Below are 23,696 nucleotides of genomic sequence, written 5' to 3' on the forward strand. Positions count from 1 at the left end.
ATCTCAGTTAATGTCAGTTGGTCTAAATCAGTTATAAATATATTTGGACACAACATGTATACTTGGTATGATGTTCCTGTTCATATTTTTTGAACTTAAAAGTTGACAGACAACCTTTGTTACCAATAATATGTAATGTACTTTACAATGTTCCTGACATATATTTCAGCTTCCTGGATTTTTTTTTTCATCTGGCCTTCAGATATGAAAGGCAGAGTGATTTAACACCTGTTTAGATTTGTCATCCATGTGACGAAATGAAAAGTATGCCGTTTGCAATAAACTTTGCATAAAATAGTTAATTTGCATTTAATTTTAATGGTTCAAAGAATGTCAGGCAACATGGTCGGCCCTCACGCATGTTCACTTCATCAAATCTGGCCCTCTTTGAAAAAAGTTTGGACACCCCTGGGCTAGGGGGACCCAGGCCCTCACTCTCCACTAGGTCCCAGCCCAGGGCCCTGTTAGCAGTGGCACGGTCATTGCTCACTCAGCAGGGAGTCCTACCACAACAGGCTGAGCTCTCAGGGAGCAGTTTCCTGCCCTGGGCTACCCCCCTCTTATAAGGAGTCCTCTCAGGCCTCACCCTCTGGTCTGGAGGCTCCTGCTGCGGTTCCCAGGAACTCCCACGGCACCTCCTTCACCTGCAGCAGCCAGCCCTGACTGAGCAGCTTGGGAGGCTTTTATAGCCAGCCTGCAGTTGGAGCATGCCCCGCAGGGCTGTGGGGGTGGGGCCCTCTCAGCCAGCTGGGCCAGACTAACTCCTTCAGCCTCAGTGTTGATACACCCCATCACAGCCTCGAAGGTAGGAAGATCTGATCATTGCCATTATTCAGATGGGGAAACTGAGGCACGGCACGGCAAAGCGACTCCTTCAAGACATTGCTGCGAGGCAGTAGCTAGAGTCCAGGTGCTTGATTGCCAGGCAGGCCCAAAGGTCCATCTAGCCAGTATCCTGTCTGCCAACAGTGGCCAATGCCAGATGCCCCAGAGGGAGGGAACACAACAGGTAATCCTCACATGATCCCTCCCTGGCACCCATTTCCAGACAAACAGAGGCTAGGGACACCATTCCTACCCATCCTGACTAATAGTCATTGATGGACCTAACCTCCATGAATCTATCTGGCTCTTTTTTGAACCCTGTTAAAGTCGTAGCCTTCACCACATCCTCTGGCAAGGAGTTCCACAGGTTGACTGTGCACTAAAGTGAAGAAAAAGCTGCCATAGAAATGTACCAGAAACCCAGTTCTTAGCTCTCTCTCTAAGTTACTTCCAGAAGCTGCCTCACTGGGGTATCTGGGCAACTCACAATCTTTACCCTTTTTCCTCCTTGCACTTTGATTGTGGGTGCCACAGGTGGGCATGGGATTCCAGCAGGGGTCACACCAGGGCCAAGTACGCAGAGCAAATCACCTGCTTAAGATTCCCTGGTGTCTGTATCCCAGGATCCTATTAGCCCCTCTGGCTACAGTATCACACTGGCAGAAAAGGTGCTAATGGTTCTTAGCAGCCTCTTGTAACTATTTAGTCTTTAAGGTGCTACCAGACTATTTGTTAAACTTCAAATCCTCTGGTAGCACTTTAGACTAACAAAACAAGATGGCATCATGAGCTTTCGTGGGCACAGCCCACTTCTTCAGATGACTGGAGTTTTACTATTCGTTGTTTTTTAAGTTTTTCCTGTTACAGACTCACTCGGCTACCTCTCTGAAGCTGATCTACTCTCTGTCTCTCTTTTTTCTTCCTCCTCTCCTTTTTTTCTCCTTTTCTTTCTCTTTTTATTCCTTCTCTCCCCTTCTTCCCCCTTCCCTTATGTATTCTTGGATCTGTAGTTCTAACATTCTAACATCTGAAGAAGTGGGCTGTGCCCACAAACGCTCATGATGCCATCTACATGTTTTGTTAGTCTTTAAAGTGCTACTAGTCTATTGTTGTTTTTTAAGTTTTTCCTGTAAGAAATGTGTTACCTTCACCCTGGCGTGGGGGGGGGGGGAGACTTGCAATATGACAGTACCTATGAGAAATGTTACCTTCACTCCGGGGGGTTGCAATATGACAGTACCTGTAAGAAATGTTACCTTCACCCTGGGGGGAGAGCGGGTATAGTGAGGGCACACGCACTTATAGCAAGTGTGGGTTATTCTGAGAGGCCCAGATCTTTGCTCAGGTGCCTAAAGCCCACTGAAGTTACTAGGCTTGGTTTCAGCTGGGGCCCTCTCGAGCTGAGCTCCAGGAAATATTTCTAAACCTGCCTTTGCCGCAGCACCTCCCGCGGGGCTGAGATCCCGAGTCCCGGTTTGCCTAAGTCCCACCAACCCCTGCCCCATGGGGACAAAGCCCTGAGATCCCCCTGCTCCGCAGCTGAAGTCCAGAGCCCCGAATGGGGTGTGTGGGGCTCCGGGAAACAATCTCTAAGCATTTAAGCCCTGAATGGGAGTTAAAGGGAGTTTGCCACCAAAGTATCTGTGAGGATCGGGGCCAGCGGTCCCATCAGGGAGCACAGAAAGAAAGCACCCTCTTGTAGAATGGATGCTGCATTAAATTCCTGCCTGGAGGAAGTCAGAGCATCAGACCTTGACATAATTTACTGCGTACTTGGAGGGAAAGTAATTGAGATAGCTACCCCGAGAAGCTGGGGAATAGTTCGTCATGATTTAGGTGTCTATGGAGAGCTCGGTCTATTGACAGTTATGCCCAGCGATGGCAGTATGTCAAAAAACCTTGGAAACGGCAGCAGAGGCAAACTAAGAGCAGGAGAGACTCATGGTGCTGAATGCTGAGGAAGGCAGGGGGCTGGCAGGCTTTCCCAGCAGGCCAGGCGGCTCCTACGAGGCAGCCAACGTGGCTTGTGAGTTAGGCCGCTTGGAGCGCTCAGACAAGCAGCTCCGTTTCTGCCCCTTGTTGCTTTTTTCCGTAGGAAACAATGGCCATTTTGCTTCGCACCGTGTCATTGGCATGTGGGCGTGTGTTTGTGGATTGGCGTGAGCAATGGCAGTGTGTGTGTGTAAAACGAGGTGAGCAGTGTGTGTGTGTGTGTGTGTGTGTGTAAAACAGGATGAGCAGTGTGTCAGTAAAATGGGATGAACAATGGCAGAATGAGTGTGTGCGTGGAACGGGGTGAGCAATAGCAGTGTTGTGAGTGTATGTGTGTGTGTGTAAAACAGGGTGAGCAATGGCAGTGTTTGTGTGTGTGTGTAAAACAGGGTGAGCAGTGTGTGTGTGTAAAACGGTGAGCAGTGTGAGAGTAAAATGGGATGAACAATGGCAGAATGAGAGTGTGTGTGTAAAAAGGGGTGAGCAATGGCAGTGTTGTGAGTGTATGTGTGTGTGTGTAAAACAGGGTGAGCAGTGTGAGTGTGTGTGTGTGTAAAACAGGGTGAGCAATGGCATTGTGAGCACACACGTGTGTGTGTAAAACAGGGTGAGCAATGGCAGAGTGTGTGTGTAAAATGGGGTGAACAATGCAATTGTGAGCGCACACGTGTGTGTGTAAAATAGGGTGAGCAATGTTCATCCCCAGTTCCTTGGTTGTTTCGAGACCAAACTAAGCCGCACATCTGGAAAAGGAACCATTCCTAGTAACGGTTACCTGGTAGGTGGAGGGGAGGGGGCTTAGAAGGTCCTCATACAGCTGCCATCTTCTGTACCAGCAAGGGAGACTTTCAACGGAGGTACATGTTTTTGGACCAAGCGGGCCAGTGTGGGGGCTTGTGCCTGCCCCCTGCTGGGTAGACTTGGAGCTGTGGCACGGCATGTCGTGCTCTGTGCCGCTATCAGGGCCACGCTCAAAACCCTTCCCCTGCCAAACTGCAGTTAGACCAACAAAGCCGGTGGTACAGATGGGGATGCCAGGAGACGCATGGCTCTACTGGCCCAGCTGATGTCAATGGGGAAGTGTGACCCTACACTAACAAAGTCACCCATTGGTGTAGGTGGCATCTGCACACAAGGACTATGCTGGCACAGACTCTGCCGTACAGCGCCTGCTGTGTAGCTTTGTGATGGTGTGTAATTTGTGAGGCCCTTTGCCGATCCGCTCGGCCGAACGATACCATCTAAATGGAGGAGGGTGCGCTGGGTTTTCATTAAGCCCCAGGAGCCACAGCAATAAAAATCCTTCCCCTTTAATTTATGGATCAGGTAATTTAACATCCCCCCCCACACACACACACTTGATTTCTAATAGAACGTGATTTATTTGCAATGTGACTAAAACTCCTTCCTCAGAGCCGGCTGCTTCTTTATTACCCCAGGGCTGGTGTTTTACGAGGGATGGGGATTTATGGCTGGTGCTGGCCTAGGTTTTATTTTTTATTGCCCTTGTACGCTTAGTTCCTGCTTACGGTGGCAGCCAGTTCTGGGAAGTCGTGGAGTTGTTGACTGAGGCGGGACCCAGGGCTAGTGACAGTGAAAGGACCCGGCTACGGAGGCGCGGTAGGGAGCCCTGGATTGTAATGGACTCAAAGGGGTGGAAAACACACTTGGGACTTGGGGGAGACTCATTCCCGGGGAGAAGCTTACAGCCCCCTGGTTTTCCAGCTGTCGTCGCCCCCACAGCCCCTGCATAAATTAGAGCAGAATTAAGTGCATGTCCCTACACTGCAGTGTAAGTCCCAGGTTTGAATTCAGCCACAAGCCTACCCCCCCTGCCAGCTACACAGAACCCAAGGCTCAGATACAGGCTCCTATTGCAGTGGGGCTGAGCCTAAATCAGGCCGGGGCTCCGGGTTCAAGTCCTATGGCTGTGCCATGTAGATACAGTCCCACTGGCTGGGAAACCACCCAAAAATATCCCCCAATCTCACAGGCTGGCTTTCTTGATGCCCTGGACTGTCGACGTTTGCCCCACACTGCACCACAACCCACGACGTTCCCCCCCTCGGTGCTGGCAGTCGCTGAGCGCTGGGAGGAAATGCCGAGAGACCGCCCTGCAGCTCACAGCAGAGAGGCAGGTGAGCGTGTGCAGTGCAGCGGCTGGCAGGGCAGCTGGGGAAGTGGCGAGCAGCTGGCAGAGCAGGACGAGCAGCTGGCAAGGCAGCCAGCAGAGCAAGTGCGCAGAGGATGAGCAAGCAAAGTGCTTTCCTCCTCCTCCGCCCCCTCCAGGTGGAAGGTGAATTCTCACAGACGCATCTCTGAATCCTGGGTCCTCCTCCCTGATCAAGGGCAACCCCTGTGCGTGGGGGGCCGAGAGGGGCACAGACAAGGAACTTTTGGTTGCAGGACTCCAGAATATGAGGCCCCAGGCACTCTGGGAAGGGGGCTTTTCCTACTCACAGTTTTATGATGATGAATCCTGCTTGTGGCATTTTTCCTAATTCATGTCGGGTGACTTCTCTCCTTTCCTAGAAAGTTTCTTTCCTACACTCAGGCTCGGTGCTTGGAGTGGGGAAGGATTTGCCTTTCCGAGGTGCCTGGGGTAATGTGTAATTTTCCTCAGTTTTGGTTACTGGGTGGGGGGAGTCAGGAGTCAGTACTGTGTTCTATTGTGGAGAGGGACCCCTGGATATTGAACCCAGCCCCGGATGCTGCTGGCTCCGGCAGAAGGGCTATATTTGGATAAGCCCAGAGGTGCATTTGTTTCTGATGCTGTCCTGTTGATTGATGGTTCTTGTGAGGTTACTAAACAGGGCGGGTAGTGGGGGGGAAGTGCTCCAGGAGCAAATTCGGAGCAGCGGTGGCTTGACACAAAGCACTGCCTTGCACAGCTGGCCGGCACAGGTCCCATATGGGCCCAGCTCTTTTCAGGTGCCCGCCAGCTGCCCTGGTGTGCTTGGCTATGAGCGGGGTCCACGGTCAGCACTCCGTGGCCAGAAGGATGAGCCTACCCACCGAGGGGCAATGAAGAGAAGCAGTCAGGGACTGGGTAAGCAGGATCTGGCCCAAGCAATCCCATTCCTCGTGGCCATGCCCTGGCATTCTGAGCACAGCCCCACAGCAAAGTATAAATAGGTGCCCCGGGGCAGTAGGGCTGGCATCCTGTTCAATGCTCGTCTGCAGAAATCTAATTCCTTCCTGGGGAGACCACGCTGTGGGCTGGAGCTGGGTTTCAAAGGAAACAGGGCCTGGTGTGCAGGGAGTTTTCATGCTTCCAACACTAAATGTATCTCCCCCCACCCCCCAGTACTTATCTAGTTCCAGCATCTGAGCTCCTCCCACTCTTGAAAACATTTAACCTTATGACTCCCCTGGGAGAGAGGGCTGTCTATTGTCCCTGTTACAGACAGTAGCTCTGAGCTACAAGTGATTTGCCCAAGGTCACACAGGAAGGCAGTAGCAGAGCAGGGAATTGAACGCAGTGGTTCTAAACCCATACCAGTGCTCTAACCACTGCACAATTCTTTCTCTCAGGCATAGTAGTTGCAAAGACCGCCTCTTCCTCCTCCTCTGTTTAAAGTGATAAACTTAAAAGACAACAAATGGTCTGGTAGCACTTTATAGACTAACAAAACATGTAGAAGGTATCATGAGCTTTCTTGGGAACAGCCCACTTCTTCAGATGACTGGAGTTTTGACTTTAGGATATATAGACACAAAATAAATAGGGGAGAAGGGAGAGGGGGGAAGGAAAAAAATGGAAGGGAGCAGGAAACAAGGAGCAGAGGGTATGTAAATATCAAAGGGAAAACCTTGTCTAGAACAGTTTTCTCTGTTACAAAAAAAAGAGAGAAGAAGAAGCAGAAGAAGAAGCAGGGAAACTTTAAAAAAAAAAAGCCTTTATCCTGCCACTGAGGTTCCAAGCCTTTGGTTGAAATGGGAGCAGGGTGAGGATTTACTCGGTGTCTATGTACCGCGAGGCCATCCTATCCTGTGGGAGTAGCAAGCTTTACAAGGCACCAGGGCAGAGAGGCTGATGAAAGAAACCCAATACGCTTCTTGGCCTGGATGGAGCCTAATTTAGAGTGTGGTGGCTCAGTTACAGTCATATTTCCATTTGAATCCTTGCTTCATTCCTCTTGTGAACATAGCAACTGCCGCCTGCTAGCAGCTGCTGCCAGCGCACTGCGTTGACTGCAGTTTGGTCTATAAATGCAAGACGAACTCACATGCAACGAGAGCCCCAACTTTTCATGCCCAAATGTCCCAACTAGGAGAGCTAAATCCTGCAGCCCTGTCCCAGGCAAAACGTCCATGGAAGTGCCTAGCCCACTGCTGAACAAACTGCATACCTCTTCTTTTCCACTCTGCCCAAACCCCAGCCCTTGCTTAAATCTCTCCTATAACCTATGTCTTCCAGGAGCCTCACATGTGGAAGAAGATACCTGTGAGCCCAATAGCAAGAAATCACTCTTTAGCTGATGGATTGGCTGCTCCCTATTCCATCTAGTAGGCTTGTCTTCACTATAGCACTAAATCAACACAGCTGTGATCGATGCAGCAGCATCGATTTAGCAGGTCTGGAGAAGCCATGATAAATCGATGGCAGAGTGTCTCCCATCAACCTAATTTATCCACCTCAATAAGAGGTGGAAGCTGTGTCAATGGGAGAGCATCTTCTGCTGACATAGTGTGGAGTAGACATTGTGTTATGTCAGTGGAAGTTATGGCACTCGAGGCATATCTACATTGGGGCGTTATTTCAAAGTAACTCCCCTTTATTTCAAAATAACCAGGTGAGCGTCCACACTACCAAGCCCGTTATTTCAAAATAAAGGGCTTGTAATTTTGAAATAACTACTCCTGCTTGGGAAGAGGAATAGCATTATTTCAAAATTGTTATTTCGGGAGTTATTATTTCGAAATAACTTATTTTTAAATAACTCCCTAGTGTAGATGTGCTCTCAGGGAGCTGCTTACATCCCTGAGTGATGTAACTTATGTCTACTTAAGTGGTAATGTAGACAAAGAGAGACAAAGGTTAGATGCGTGAACTAAATAGAGACTCATTTCACATTGGCCAAGCTGGCAGGCATCAGCTGGGAACTCTTCACCTGAGCTGGCCTTAGCTTGAACCTGTGATTTTAACCTGAACAGCAATTGTAATGCTTTATCTGAGCTGTCCAGACTCTCCTAAAAACTAGAGGACATTAATATTAACATATTAAAGAGCCCAGAATTAGCACTATAGTTATTTTGCCCATTTCTACAGATTTTTACAAGATTACAATGGGAAATATTTGATCCCATGGCTGCCCGGCTTCCCCTTGGATCAGTGGTGTTCAGGGTGTGGAAGAAGTTTATATATTTCTGAACCTACCTTAGCAACAGCCCTGTGTGCTCTCTTATTGAAAGTTATAATGCAACTCGATTCACACTGATATGAACCAACCCTGTGAGCTGTACCACTGTCACGAGGCATAGTGTTCTCAGGCAGAGGCCTTTAGGCAAATAAATAGCAACTCCCAACCCACTCGTAAAGCTTTATGACACTTTTATTTCCAAGAGTGCTGCTCGTGCAGTTAAAAATTGTATCCAATTCCACAGAGAACTTGTCGAGAGCAGGGGAAAAAAAAGTGTGTTCTTAGCACATGTTGGCTAACGTGGTAAAATCTTACTGAAGACAAGGTAGCTGCAGCTTTAACACTCCTTACCAGGCTGTACTCTGTGATCAACTTAAAAGCCACCCACAACACAGAGGAAGGCCAAAGTTCGGATACAGTGACAAGGTCAAGCAAGGCTTTGAGAAATTCAGCATCTCCACTGACAACTGAGAAAATCCTGCCCAGTCTGGGGAAGCCTGGGTAAGAGACTGGTGCAGTCACCATGGAACGCCATCAGAGAACCCAAGCTGAAGCCGGCAGGGGAGCCAGGAAGGAAATTGTGCTCCAATCTCCATCTGACCAGTGGACCTATAGCCACTGTGGGCAGGTTTGCCGCTCATGCATCATGCTCTTTCCCCATCCCATTACTAAGCACCACTGACAGACTGATTTTGTCACCCCTCCTTTCATCTGCCAAGATATTGCACAGCCATATAACGTGAATCAGAGGGGTAGCCGTGTTAGTCTGAATCTGCAAAAGCGGTGAGGAGTCCTGTGGCATCTTATAGACTAACTGAAGTATAGGAGCATAAGCTTTCGTGGGCAAAGACCCACTTCATCAGATGCCCACGAAAGCTTATGCTCCTACACTTCAGTTAGTCTATAAGGTGTCACAGGACTCCTCGCCACTTTTCCATATAACATGGTGATTAATCTCTGGTGCAAACTAGCAAAAAACCTAATAGACTCTCCATCTCTTGCTGTCTTCAAATCAAAGCGGGAGGTCTTTCTGAGAAACATGCATAACAAGTGGGATTCCGCAGGGGTCAGTTTTGGGACTGTTCAATATCTTCATCAATGATTTAGATATTGACATAGAGAGTACACTTAAGTTTGCAGATGATACGAAGCTGGGAGTAGTTGCAAGTGCTTTGGAGGACAGGGTCATGATTCAAAATGATCTGAACAAACTGGAGAAATGGTCTGAGGTAAATAGGATGAAGTTTAATAAGGGCAAATGCAAAGTACTCCACTTAAGAAGGAACAATCCGTTTCACACATACAGAATGGGAAGCGACTGTCTAGTAAGGAGTCCTGCAGAAAGGGATCTAGGGGTCATAGTGGATCACAAGCTAAATATGAGTCAACAATGTGATACTGTTGCAAAAAAAAGCCGACACGATTCTGGGATGCATTAATCGGAGTGTTGTGAGCAACACACAAGAAGTCATTCTTCTGCACTGATTAGGCCTCAATTGGAGTACTGTGTAGAGTTCTGGGCATCGCATTTCAAGAAAGATATGGAGAAACTGGAGGAGGTCCAGAGAAAAGCAACAAAAATGATTAAAGGTCTAGAAAACATGACCTGTGAGGGAAGACTGAAGGAACTGAGCTTGTTTAGTTTGGAAAAGAGAAGACTGAGAGGGGACATGATAGCTGTTTTTAAGGATCTAAAAGGGTGTTACAAGAAGGAGGGAGAAAAATTGTTCTCATTGGCCTCTTATTATAAGACAAGAAGAAAGGCAGGTTTAGGTTGGACATTAGGAAAGACTTTCTAACTATCAGGGTGGTTATACACGGGAATAAATTGCCTAGGGAGGTTGTGGAATCTCCATCACTGGAGATATTCAAGAGGAAGTTAAATAGACATCTATCAGGGATGGTCTAGAGGGTGCTTAGGATTGCCGTGAGGGCAGGGGCTGGACTCAATGACCTCGAGGTCCCTTCCAGTTCTAGTGTTCTATGATTCTCACAGTGCACCAGTAAAAGGGATGCAAACAGGAATTGTACCTGAAGCTGAACGTTTTTGGTGTTCATGTCTGGATATGTGATTCTTAGCCTCATGGGGCCAGATACTAAGCAGATATAAATTGGCATAGAGATACATTCATTTACACCAGCTGAGGATCGGGTCCAAGTTATTTAAAATCAACAATACATACTAATCTTGGCATGCTGATAAGAACCTGTATTTTTCTTCTTGGAACATCCTCTTTAGGGGTGTGTCTAGACTACATGCCTCCTTCGACGGAGGCATGTAGATTAGCCAGATCGGAAGAGGGAAATGAAGCCGCGATTAAAATAATCGCGGCTTCATTTAAATTTAAATGGCTACCCCGATCTGCCGATCAGCTGTTTGTCGGCAGATCGGGGCAGTCTGGACGCAACGCGCCGACAAAGAAGCCTTTCTTCATCGGCACAGGTAAACCTGGTTTCACGAGGCTTACCTGTGCCGATGAAGAAAGGCTTCTTTGTCGGCGCGTCGCGTCCAGACTGCCCCGATCTGCCGACAAACAGCTGATCGGCAGATCGGGGCAGCCATTTAAATTTAAATGAAGCCGCGATTATTTTAATCGCGGCTTCATTTCCCTCTTCCGATCTGGCTAATCTACATGCCTCCGTCGAAGGAGGCATGTAGTCTAGACACACCCTAGGTCTGTGAAATGGGAAAAAATGAACTGAACACTTATCTTCAGGTCAGCAACCTTTAGGGGATGCTGGAGAATTCTCTCAGGAATGAGTTTTTTACCCCAGCCAAAACATCTGACGACCAGAGACTAGATTCTCATCTCACTAAATCTGGAAAACTCCACTGCCTTCTCTTCTTATAATAGGGTAAGAACCCGAGCCCAGGATGAGGAAGTGAGCATGTGGCCTGCTTCATCTAAAATGAATGATGGGGAGTCCTCTTTTTACCTGTTGTTCTGGCTGTCAGACAACCTTCACCCCTGTGGAATGAACACAATCAGAACGAGACATGCAAGCTAATGGGGGAGGGGAAAGCAGCAGCTTTTACAAATGGCTTTGAAGGTTAAGAAAGGGAGCAGCGCTATCCAAAAGCCACTCCCTACCCAGCTCCCATGCTAGGCTTTCGGGGGAGGGATAGCTTGGTGGTTTGAGCATTACCCTGCTAAACCCAGCTTTGTGAGCTCAATCCTTGAGGGGTCCATTTAGGGATCTGGGGCAAATCTTCCAGGAATGGTACTTGGTCCTGTCATGAGGGGAGAGGACTGGACTTGAAGACCTCTCAAGGTCCCTTCCAACTCTATGAGAACTTTAGGCTCCATGCTGATGCCTAATTGGCTTGCAGCTGATGTCACTTTTCTTGCTGACTAAAGAGCAGAGCTACAAGGATACTGGAAAGACACACTAGTGTTTTCAGAGCAAAACTCCAAGTCAGTTTAGTTGGGGACACCAGTGCTGCTGGGTGTTTTCAGTGTCCCCAACTGCTGCTGTTGATTCCAAGAGAGACCAAGAAATGAGCTAGCAGAGACTAGCATGAAGTAAGTCTCACTGACTTTAGAGGTGACCTGCAAGCCTCATCTACTTACTGAAGCAATCCCGCCACAGCCAAGACTGAGCGCTCAGAGCCTAGGATGGGCACAGAGCAGAATTCCAACCCAAGTTCACTGCAAGCACTGGCAAATGGAGCTTACCTGTTTCATGCATGGGTACCAGAGAGAAGGGTGCTTTTAAAAAACAAACAAACCTTAGACAGTGCCTATGGCCACTTTAATTAATTAAGGAAACTTCGCTTTAGCTCCATGGTTTCATAAAGCAGAACTTGAGGATGAGCTTAGTATGGAGAAAAGTGTCTTATACTTACAAAAAAAAGATAGCAGCTTGATTAGATATAGGGCCTGATTCAACAAACTCCCACTGCAACCCAGGGGAGTTTTGCCCATATTAAGCCTGCAGCTTTGGAGCGCCGCAGTGTGCAAACAATCGCATGGACAGTATTAAAAGGTTACAAGAACGCACTGCTTGCTGACTCCTCCCAGCCAGAAATGTGCTGAAATACAAGCATTCAGTCCTTTACAATATAATGTTCTTCTCTGTTTCTCACCTTCTCCTGCAAATGCTAAGAAAACAAAACAATCTGGGAGATAGCTACATAGTGGGCTCCTTTGCATTTCTAGTCTCTGGAGCTACTGTTGGACTGTCCCCCTGCTGTACTCCAGAAGTATTCTGAATGTCCTGCTTTAATTCTTCTCTTGCTTGTGCTGCCTCAAAGCTTGTAGGAAAATCTCCTTCACCTGGCTCATTGTCTCTTGGTACAGTTTGAAGTCTTCCTCTTTTTTTTCCATGGTGCTCTCCAGGGCCATCTTCAAGGCTTCGTTCTCATCCAGCTGGATCGCAAGCCTGTGCGAATGCAAAGAGGAAACTTTCATTCCACCTGTGAAGCGCTGGAGTAAATGGGAGCTGCGCTTCAGCCGCACGGGCAGGAACTCTGAAACGCTCGCTGGGATCTCACAACAAGGAGGGAGAAATATCAGGCTTTTGAGCACTTGTTTCCCAGCCTCTTGAGACAAAGGGGCATTCTGAAGTCAGGATAACAGAGATCTATTTTGCTACCGACACGCATCCAACTCCCATGAACATGCATTGGGTAATAAAAGGCTCCTTTCTTTATGTCTATCTAGCATTCCTGAATCTGTGTTGGTATAATTACTATGCGATTTTAAGCCTCTGATGCCAGAAGCTGGGAGTGACAGGGGATGGATTACTCAATAACTGCTCTATTCTGTTCTTTCCATGGAAGCATCTGCCAATGGCCACTGTAGAAAGACAGGACACGGGGCTACTGGACCATTGGTCTGACCCAGTATGGTTGTTCTTATGCTGCTGTCAGACGAAGACAAAAAGGCAGGGTGCACCAGAGACGCTCTACGGGAGCGGATTTACACCAGCTGAGGTGGCCTAGAGAATCATGAGCCCAAAGGGGGGGCTGGTTTAACCTGCATGAGGACAGGACTAATCTTAGTTCCATTTCAAAGAAGTTGAAGATGATACAGAATATGAAAAGAAAAGCCATACCTTGTAGTCAGTTCCTCTATCTGAGATTTCAGTGGCACTTCTGAGAGCTGGGCTGTGGTGAGGTCTTTCCTATCACTCACAGTCAGGATAGGTCTGGCGCTATTAGCAGACTGACCTGTAAATTTAATCACAGCATGGAGTTCCATTACAGGACAAAGGCAAATCTTTGCAGTCCACAGTGCACAGCTTTACAGTAAAACCCAAGAGATGGAGGATAAATATTAGGTCAGCGTGTGGCCAGTCTGAGCACATGCATGGCAGTCATGTAAGTACACAGGGTAGATTTATGTCAATTCCTTTCAGTAAAATTGTAAACACGATCAGAGGAGAGAGTATAGGAAGGAATAAAATTATTATATATAAAATAATGTGCAAGTACCCAACCTCTAGGAGAAGCGAACTGAATGTGATTATTTTTTAAGCTTATCCTGAAATTGAATTTCACTCAGTACTACAGTGACTGGTGCCCTTTAAATATCTGAAAGAAATGAATATCTGCGTGTTACACACAGAAACCAGCTTCATATAGCACTTTGGGATCTTTGCAATGACAGCAATTATGGCGTCAGTGCAGGAAAGCACTTAAGCATGTGCCTGAAGTTACGTGCTTTCCTGAATGAGTGGCTATATGAACAAGAACACGTCTTGTGGATAAGGGAGATGCGGTGGATGTGTTATACCTAGGCTTTAGTAAAGTTTTTGATGTGGTCTCACATGAGCTTATCAATAAACTAGGGAAATACAACCTAGATGGGGCTACTATAAGGTGGGTGCAGAACTGGCTGGATAACTGTTCGCAAAGAGTAGTTATTAATGGTTCACAATCCTGCTGGAAGGGTATAACAAATGGGGTTCCGCAGAGCTCTGTTTAGGGACCGCTGCTGTTCAATATCTTCATCAATGATTTAAATGATGGCCTAGAGAGTACACTTATTAAGTTTGCAGATGATAACAAGCTGGAAGAGGTTGCAACTACTTTGGAGGACAGGGTCATGATTCAAAATGATCTGGACAAACTGGAAAAATGGTCTGAGGTAAATAGGATGAAGTTTAATAATGACAAATGCAAAGTACTCCACTTAGGAAGGAAAAATCTGTTTCACATATACAGAATGGAAAGCGACTGTCTAGAAAGGAGCACTGCAGAAAAGGATCTATGGGTCATAGTGGACCACAAGCTAAATATGAGTCAACAGTGTGATACTGATGCAAAAAAATGCTAAAATGATTGTCGGATGCATTAACAGGAGTGTTGTGAGCAAGACACGAGAAGTCATTCTTCTGCTCTACTCTGCACTGATTAGGCCTCAGTTGGAATATTGTGTCCAGTTCCGGGCACCACATTTCAAGAAAGATGTGTAGAAATTGGAGAAGGTCCAAAGAAGAGCAAAAAAATGATTAAAGGTCTAAAAAACATGAGCTTGAGGCACAGCTGAAGGAATTGGGCTTGTTTAGTTTGGAAAAGAGAAGACTGAGAGAAGACATGATAGTGGTTTTCAAGTATTTAAAAGGGTGTCACAGGGAGGCGGGGGGAAAATTGTTAGGACAAGAAGCAATGGGCTTAAACTGCAGCTAGGAAGATTTAGGTTAGACACTAGGAAAAACTTCTGTACCTGTCAGGGTGGTTAAACACTGGAATAAATTGCCTAGGGAGGTTGTGGAATCTCCATCTCTGGAGATATTTAAGGGAAAGTTGAATAGACATCTATTAAGGATTATATAGACCATGCTTGGTCCTGTTGTGAGGGCAGGGGACTGGACTTGATCTCTCGAGGTCCCTTCCAGTTCTAGTGTTCTATAGTTCTATAAAAGTTTCCAACAATTAAGATAGATGGGGAAAACTCATAGCCAAAGCAATTCTGAAATGTACCACGGCTTAACCCTTCCTTTTGGAAATGCAGCAATTGGTGAATAGATACGGAAGTAAAATACATGAGAAAAACCAGTTACAAAATATGAGGGAGAAGATGCTTTTGCCCTGTTATCTTAGAGAACTGATCAGCAAACACTTCAGTATTTACCTACCTCCCCACTGGATTTTACTAAGCAAACCGGGAGTAATTGCTCTGCACTTTTAATTTGAACAAGGAAACAAAAACAAAAACAGGAACACTTTTAGAGACAAAAAAGTGTTGCTTTTGTATTATATACCAACCATGCTCTGCTACCGCTAGAACCTAAATTCTCTGCCTGAGAGAGAATAATCTGGCAGAAATATTACTAGGAGAAACTAAAAAACAACAAATGGTCTGGTAGCACTTTTAGACCATTTGTTGGTTTTTAAGTTTATTCTGTACAGACTAACTTAGCTACCCCCTGAAGCAGGAGAAACTAAGTTCACTGCTAAAGGATTAAATTTAAGACTTGTCAATTTGCTGCTTGTATAAACGCTAGATGATGTTAAACCACTATGAGGGACTGAGAACAACTGAAAAAACCCGACAGACTTTGGGGAATAGGGTTACTATAAGTTTAAGGTTATGGATTTAGGCCTAGAGACTCACAATTATTTTTAGGAGCCTAACTCCCATTGATTTCAATACCTTTCTATACCAATTCCTGTAATTTAATAGCTATGATACTAGTCTTTATTTAAACAGAATTTGGTCCCCATGTACACAGGGATAATGAGCTAACCTTTAATATACAGAGAATCTTTCATTTCAAAGTACCTTACAAACTGATATATGCGGCCTGTGCTTTGTCCAGCTATGAAATGCTGAAGCACAGAACTGTTAACACTGCACAATAACTGGATAAAATGGCATAGATCAGGAAGCGCGGAACACTGTCTTTATTTGTGATAGCAGGGAAATGTAAGTGGTTAGCCTATAGAGTAATATATCTCTAAGGGCAACAACGGCCAGGATCTCTGTTTTATATCTCGTCCAAAAGGCAGCTCCTTCAACAATGCACTTTAATAGTTTATGGGGACATGGACTCAGAGGAAAAAGAGCAACATCCAGCAAATAACCAACACCACTCCCCGTGTCACCTGGACATTCCTTAGAGCTTTCTCAGATAAATATGGACCTGACCAAGTTCACCACACTCAGCTCAGATGAAGTACAGAGACATGTGCTAAGGCCGCAAAAGAAACTCTCCCTTCCATCAAAACCAAGCAAACCATTCCAGGCCTAAAGAGAAAAAGGAAGTGTGTGTAGGGAGAGGAAAGAGGTGGACAGGGTACAAAGAACATATTGAACCAGTTAGACATGAGGGAGATCAGTTCCTTACCAAATAGAAGTGGTGATCCCTTGGTAACATACTGGCTGTGTCTAGACTGGCGAGTTTTTCCGGAAAAGTGGCTGCTTTTCTGCAAAAACTTGCCAGCTGTCTACACTGGCCACTTGAATTTCCACAAAAGCACTGACTTCCTACTGTAAGAAATCAGTGCTTTTTGCGGAAATATTATGCTGCTCCCGTTCGGGCAAAAGTCCCTTTTGTGCAAAATTTTTGCGCAAAAGGGCCAGTGTAGACAGCTGAGATTTGTTTTGTGCAAAAAAGCCCCGATTGCGAAAATGGCGATAGGGGCTTTTTTGCGCAAAAGAGCGTGTAGATTGGCCACGGATGCTTTTCTGCAAAAAGTGCTTTTGCGGAAAAGCGTCCGTGCCAATCTAGACGCTCTTTTCCGAAAATGCTTTTAACGGAAATCTTTTCCGTTCAAAGCATTTCCGGAAAATGATGCCAGTCTTGACACAGCCCCTCTGTATATTTAAAGTACATACAAAAAGGGAAACCATTGTAAAAGTTTCCATAAGAATATATACCAGTGTTTTTTAAACTTTTTGAGCCTGAGGAACACCAAACAACAATTTTTTTTAAATGGGGAACACCAAGGATTTTTTTTGTTGAGGGAAAAAAAAAACAGCTCCCAAGGGAAAATCTGTCGAGCAAAAAAAAAGAAAAAAACACCGGACCAGGAGGGAGGGTGCAGGAGGGGACTTGGGGCAGGGTGTCAGAGCAAGCTGGGAATGTGGGGCTTGGCAAAGGGAGGGGAGTGAGGGGGGTTTGGGTGCGGGGTCTGGGCATGAGGGGGGACGCTTACCTGGCTTGGCACCCTGCTGCAGCAAGGAAAGCCTCCAGGGAGCATGCTCTTGTTCCTCAAGGGGGGAGGGGTGTGGAGAGCTCAGTCCCCCCTCCCCCTCCAATGCAGTAGGGAACCCAGCAAAGCTGCAGCACCAGGCCAGACTTCCTACTGGCAGGGGGGGGGGAAGAGCAGAAACTCCGACCGTCCCCATCAGATTAAACTCTGCCACTTCCCCAGCAGGCTGGGGAGGAGTGCAGGGGAGAGACAGCAGCAGCGCTTGGGGGCAGCAGAACCCGAGCGCACCCCAGTTTGGGGGAGTGAGGCGGCAGAGCCTGAGCTGAGTTCCCCGCAGGCAGCAGTTTTAAAACGCCAAGGTCCAGGAGCAGCTCCTCAGCTCTGGCCACTCCTTCCCCTCCCCTGAGAAAGCGTTAAGAAACACTGATATATACAGTTTTATTGGTTTCAGACATTTATAGGATTACAGTCCATTAGCAAGAAAGAAACTCATCAAGTAAATGAAAAGTTAACTTTCCACAATGAACTTTTCTTCTTTGTTACTGGGTCTTTCATATTTATAGCTGCAGATTCTCATGCTTTAGTGGTAATAAATTACATGGGATCTAATTACTTCAAGTCCAGCAATAGTTTTTCATAGACACTGACAGGCCTTAAATTGGGGTGTATCATTTAATTCTGTTCTTAATTTAACCTTCAACTGAACCTTTCAAGCAAAGAGCAGAGAGGACAGAATGCGAGAGTTGGTGGCAGTGCACAGCAGCTTCAAGTATCTGCCTTAGGCCCTGACCCTGCCTGGATACTATGGGTGAAATCCTGGCCCCACTGAAATCAGTGGCCAACTCCCCATTCGGTGGGACCAGAATTACTACATTGGCTTTGGCAGAACTGTGCAATTCCGCACAAGCTTGGGGTTCTAGATGTGAGCCACATCTCCTGGCGGCCACATGTGGCAGCAGACTCCTGGGCACTCTTTATGCCATGCGCTCCTCACCTGTTTTGTTCCTTGGGAGGGGTTTCTGGGTGTTTGCATTCTTCCCTGCATCCATTTTCAGTTTTTCAAGATGCTGCTCCAAAACGACCGATCGCCGTCGCTCTTCCTGAAGCTTCTTCTCGGCTTCCAAAACTTTATTGCTGCTTTCGACCACCCTGAGGTTCAAAATAGGTGGTTCAATTTTTATGCACAGGCCATGAGGTCTCCAGGACTATCCAGCCTCAGTTTCAATTCTGCCTTATAATCAGATGAATGGGAGACTAGTACATTCATCCCAGGGCAGGGATCCCAGTGCAATTCATCCAGCTGGCATCCGCCGTGTTTGTGAGATGGAGTTAGCTAAGGAGTGTGGGGTTCAGTTATATTTTATGGAGAATTATTTTACTGATGGAAGTTGCCCTGGTCCTTTAGCAATGGACACACTAAGCTTTCCATACAAACAACTACTGAAGATGGAAGTCGTTGAGGGCAGACGGATAATTGTATCCATAACAAACTGCTTCTGTTTTTAATGCTTTGGGCTAACACAGAATCCCTCAGAAAAGGGCAACTAAAATGATTAGTATCAGAGGGGTAGCCGTGTTAGTCTAAATCTGCAAAAGCGGCGAGGAGTCCTGTGGCACCTTATAGACTAACTGAAGTGTAGGAGCATAAGCATGTGGGTCATGCATCTGACGAAGTGGGTCTTTGCCCACGAAAGCTTATGCTCCTACACTTCAGTTAGTCTATAAGGTGCCAAAGGACCTTTCGCTGTTTTAAAAAATGACTAAGGGTTTGGAACGGGTCCCATATGAGGAGAGGTTAAAGCGACTGGGACTTTTCAGTTTAGAAAAGAGGAGACTGAGGGGGGTATGATAGAGGTCTATAAAATCATGAGTGGTGTGGAGAGGGCGGATAAAGAAAAGTTATTTATTAGTTCGCATAATAGAAGAACTAGAGGACACCAAATGAAATTAATGGGTAGCAGGTTTAAAACTAATAAAAGAAAGTTCTTCTTCACACAGCGTGTAGTCAACCTTTGGAACTCCTTGCCAGAGGAGGCTGTGAAGGCTAGGACTATAACAGAGTTTAAAAAGAAGCTAGATAATTTCATGAAGGTTAGGTCCATAAAATGCTATTAGCCAGGGGATAGAATTGGTGTCCCTGGCCTCTGTTTGTCAGAGGCTGGAGAAGGATGGCAGGAGACAAATCGCTAGATTGTTGTCTTGGGTCCACCCTCTCTGGGGCACCTGGTACTGGCCACTGGCGGCAGACAGGATACTGTGCTAGATGGACCTTTGGTCTGACCCAGTACAGCCGTTCTTATGTTATGTAGAAGCAAAGCAGTAAAAGTGTTCTAACAGCATTATCTGGTATTTTGTTCTGGTCTCTTATGTAAATAGCAAAGGGCTCCATAAGATTCTCCTTGAAATGAAGAGAAACTCATAGACTGTAAGGCCAGAAGAGACCATCCTGGTCACCTAGCCTCAGCTCCTGCACATTGCAGGACACAGAATCTCACCCACCCACTCCTGGCTGTTGCCTTTTATTAACTCAGCCACTAGAAGGTATGTTGAAAAAACAGGCATGGCACCAAAGGCATTGAGAAGCCATGAGACTTTGCAACTGGAGCAAGTGATGCGGGGCGAGGGCATTAACAATGCAGTTAATGGGCATCATGTAGTGCTGGGCTATTGAAGGCCATTCCGTGGAAACATCTTTATTTCATAGCTCCCCCATGCAGCACCTTAAATGATTAATCAGAAAATATCACATAGGACCACAGGAGCTGCCAAACTGCATCAGACTAACGATGTAGTCTATCTAGGACTGTGGCTGACTCCAAAAGATTTATGGGAAATTGTCAAAACCATAATGAACCTCCCCTGTTGTACAGTGCTATGAAGAGAAGAGCAATTTCCTTCTTGATCTCTGGAAGTGATCACTTACTTCTTTAAAAATAATCAAATTATTGCTTATTACTCTCTTAGCTTGCATAGCTAAAAGTGTTAGAAGAAGCATAAAATTAGGCAGTTCTTTTATCAGTCCAGCCACAGCAGCTCACGTGGCAGTGAATCTCCACAGGCTGCTAACATGCTGCATACAGTAGTATATCACTGCCCTTTCATTTAATCGAGTGTCCCCTAGGTCTCGTATTAGACAGAAGGTGTGAAGGGGAGTGACTGATCAGTTTTTGTGACAACCTTCACCAATATGAACTGCTCAAATCAAGTCCCTCTAGGTCAGTGGTTTCCAAACTTTTCGGCATCACGCCCCCTTTTTGATTTCTGAGAAACCCTCACGCCCCTTCACCCCCAGCAATACTTGTTGAGCAAAAAAAAAAAAAAAATAGCAGCAAAACTTGGCAGGGGAGGGGTGGGATTTGTAAATCCTGCAAATATTTACTGCTAGAAGATTTACCCGGCTTTGCTTAGGTCCTTAACTCAATTAATCTTTTTGTTTTTCTTCATTTAAATGCTCTGGGATGGGAGTGGGGATGAGGGATTCAGTGTGCAGGCCGCCCCAGGGAGAAAGGACTACACCAGCCCTTCTCACCACCACAGCTTGTGGCCAGGTGAAAAGCACCTCCCTATGGCCACTGCAGCTCCAGTGGGAACAAACAAGTTCGTCCGCCCCCTGAACTCTCCAACCAGTGTGAGGAATGCAGAAAACCGTGCACTTTGCCCTCGTTCCCTGACAAAACGGGATAGGCAGTAATGTCCCTGTATGAATCAGGGAGAGAGGAGCTTCAGCTCCACCACCCTCCCTAAAGGGCACTTAGGGGGTGGAAGGCTCAGGGTTGGGGCAGTCCTGGGTGGGGCAGGGGGCACCCCCAGCCAACACCTTTCACTTGTCTGGTGACTCTGTCTCTTTTCTGTTTGGTCTTATGAGAAATAATCCCATTCCAGGCACATCCCATTTTCGTGGCACAACCAAACCCTGACCCTGCTTTAAGCTATGATAAGGGGATTGTGACCAGGTGGCGCAACCCCGTCACCCATGGATGCCGGGAGACGCGAGCGCCGGTGGTGAGGTGGCCGGATTAGCCCCGGCTGCGCCGGCACGCCTGGAGATCGGGGGCGGTGGAGATCATCACCGCGCGCCGGGGACGCTCGATGACATCACCGGCGCGACCTGGCCGAGAGGGGCAGGGCACCCGGAAGTGGACAGGGAGGAGGCAGACGAGGCCGGGGATAAGAAGGCCCGGCTTGGGGACCGGAGGGGGGAAGAGGAGCTCGCCCGGGACGGCGTGGTGACGGGCAGGAAGGGGTGACGTCCAAAGGGGGAGGCCTAGGGTGAGCTCCCAACCCGTGACTGGGGTCTGGGGCATGGTCGGCAAGACCCGCCAGTGGGGTGGAACAGGCCCAGGGAGGGTCGCAGAACCCGTGAGCAGGCGCGTTTAGGGGTGAACCCCCACCTGCTACCATCGGGAGTTGAACTCCTGGTGTTAGGGCCCTGGGTCGGGGTCTGGAGCGAGGGTGGGCCCAGACCCCTCACACCACCCGGGAGGGCGACACCCACATAACCAACGTCGTCAGTGGCGCACCAGACAAGGAGACCCGGGGTTCGACGGGGACCTTGTCACAGGGATACTGAATTCGGTGGTCCTAGCTCTTAGTGTTTAGGGGGATTTCTTGGACAGAAAGACAGACAAACAAACTCTCTCAAATACATAGTAGATTGAGGAGTCCTGTGGCACCTTATAGACTAACAGATTTATTGAAGCATAAGCTTTTGTGGGCAAAGACCCACTTCATCAGATGCATCTGACAAAGTGGGTCTTTGCCCATGAAAGTTTATGCTCCAAAAAATCAGTCAGTCTATAAGATGCTACAGGACTCCTCATCGCTTTTGCAGATCCAGACTAACACGGCTACCCCTCTGATAGTAGATTGAGTGTAGTCCCATTGATTTTGAAGAGTAAGTACCATGTTCCTTGGTTAAGTGTTCATATGTTGGAGTGCTAAATCATGGCATTCTGTAGTCTCTCATCCAGTCCCACTTACGCAACCACTTCTATTGCTCGTCTCTTGACCTTAGCCTCATCTACAATCCTTGAGTTTAGGCAACCTATCCCCCAAGTGTGTGGGGCAGGCTAATCGTTCGTCTGTCTTAATGGTAAACATATTAAGGAAACAAGATTATATTATCCAGAGGTCTTGTAAGTGAATTTTGTGAGAGTTCTGCAGTGAGTCTGGGGAGAGAATATACAATGACCCTGGAATTGTAGGGTCGCCATTATATGCTACTCATCACCCTTAGCCATGAATTTCATTGACTAGGGTTTGGAGTCATTATTTTATGCTAAATTGATCCCAATCCTCCAAACACTGACACGCAGTAGTCCATTGGAATTGCATGCATGAGTACAACTACCTGTGTGTGTTTGCAGGATCAGCCATTAAAGACACAGTGAGTGATACTTACCTTTCTAAAGTTTAAAGTATTATATAGATCCATAACTGTCTACAGTGGAATGAACAGACCAAAATACAATACAAATATTCAATAAGAAAGAAAGAAAGAAAGAAAGAAAGAAAGAAAGAAAGAAAGAAAGAAAGAAAGAAAGAAAGAAAGAAAGAAAGAAAGAAAGAAAGAAAGAAAGAAAGAAAGAAAGAAAGAAAGAAAGAAAGAAAGAAAGAAAAACACATTGACTGCACTACAAAAGCAGACACAAATGTAATGTGTATATTTGAGAGAATGTACGGGTTAAGAGCATAGGACTGGGAGTCAAAACTTAGATTTTAGACCTCTGTAAAAAAAACACAAATGTTTCTATGTTTCTAAAGACAAAAATGTATGTTTCCTTCAGCCAAATTCTGGGCCCAACAACCTTGATGATGTCTCTATAATTTCTGCCCTTCATACCAACGGGACAAAAAGGAAGTAATTCATTATAAAGTGAGCAACAAAGCGAAAAAGCACACCACTGTATCTCATTGCATGGTGGAGTACATGCTACAGAGCCTTCCAAATGCCTATAGATCTAAGGATTTCTTAACCACCAGATATAATACCATCACAAAGGGAAATGTCTAAATAAGTTGCTACCTTTTCTGCAGAACAGTGACTAGTTCTGTGAGTCTGTCTCTTTCCACCTCAGCAGCATGGCAAAGAGCCTTGTATTCTGTGATCTGTGTCTGCAACGCTTTCTGACCCAGGCTCTCGGTATCAGCAATCCTAAGAAACAACAAAAACTTTAAAGAGATGCGTTTATTTTCCATGGTTGAATGACTCTGGAGCAAAGACAGGTTTGAAAAATGAACCAAACGCCTCCTAATCAGGGTACAAAACAGTGGTGCAGCCAATAGCTGGGTCCTCCAACTCCAACCACCACCCATCCTGCAATATGTAGAAACAAAAGTGTTGTGGGACTTCACTTGGACGGGCCTCCCTCCTCTCGCTGGCTGGTCTTCTTTTACCCCAATTCAAATCTCTC

The 23,696-nt window shown here is 46.6% G+C and overlaps 1 protein-coding gene across 6 annotated transcripts in view; it reads right to left on the reverse strand.

The window, feature by feature from the left end:
* Nucleotides 1-11,911: 11,911 nt before the first annotated feature.
* The window catches only part of CCDC13 (coiled-coil domain containing 13), a 40,235-nt gene continuing 28,450 nt past the window's right edge, over nt 11,912-23,696 (reverse strand). For 5 of the 6 annotated variants that reach the window (XM_075919754.2, XM_075919753.2, XM_075919752.2 and 2 more), the window contains 4 exons: nt 23,309-23,437; nt 18,278-18,432; nt 13,239-13,353; nt 11,912-12,563 (listed from right to left, as the gene is read on the reverse strand). In XM_075919754.2, the coding sequence (XP_075775869.2) occupies nt 12,404-12,563; nt 13,239-13,353; nt 18,278-18,432; nt 23,309-23,437 (559 nt within the window). In that variant the 3' untranslated portion in view covers nt 11,912-12,403. The remainder of the gene's footprint in view (nt 12,564-13,238; nt 13,354-18,277; nt 18,433-23,308; nt 23,438-23,696) is intronic. The other variant, XR_012900869.2, reaches the window with a different exon arrangement.

Source organism: Pelodiscus sinensis, chromosome 2, assembly GCF_052426305.1.
Source record: "Pelodiscus sinensis isolate ZL-2025 chromosome 2, ASM5242630v1, whole genome shotgun sequence".
Lineage (NCBI taxonomy): Eukaryota > Metazoa > Chordata > Testudines > Trionychidae > Pelodiscus > Pelodiscus sinensis.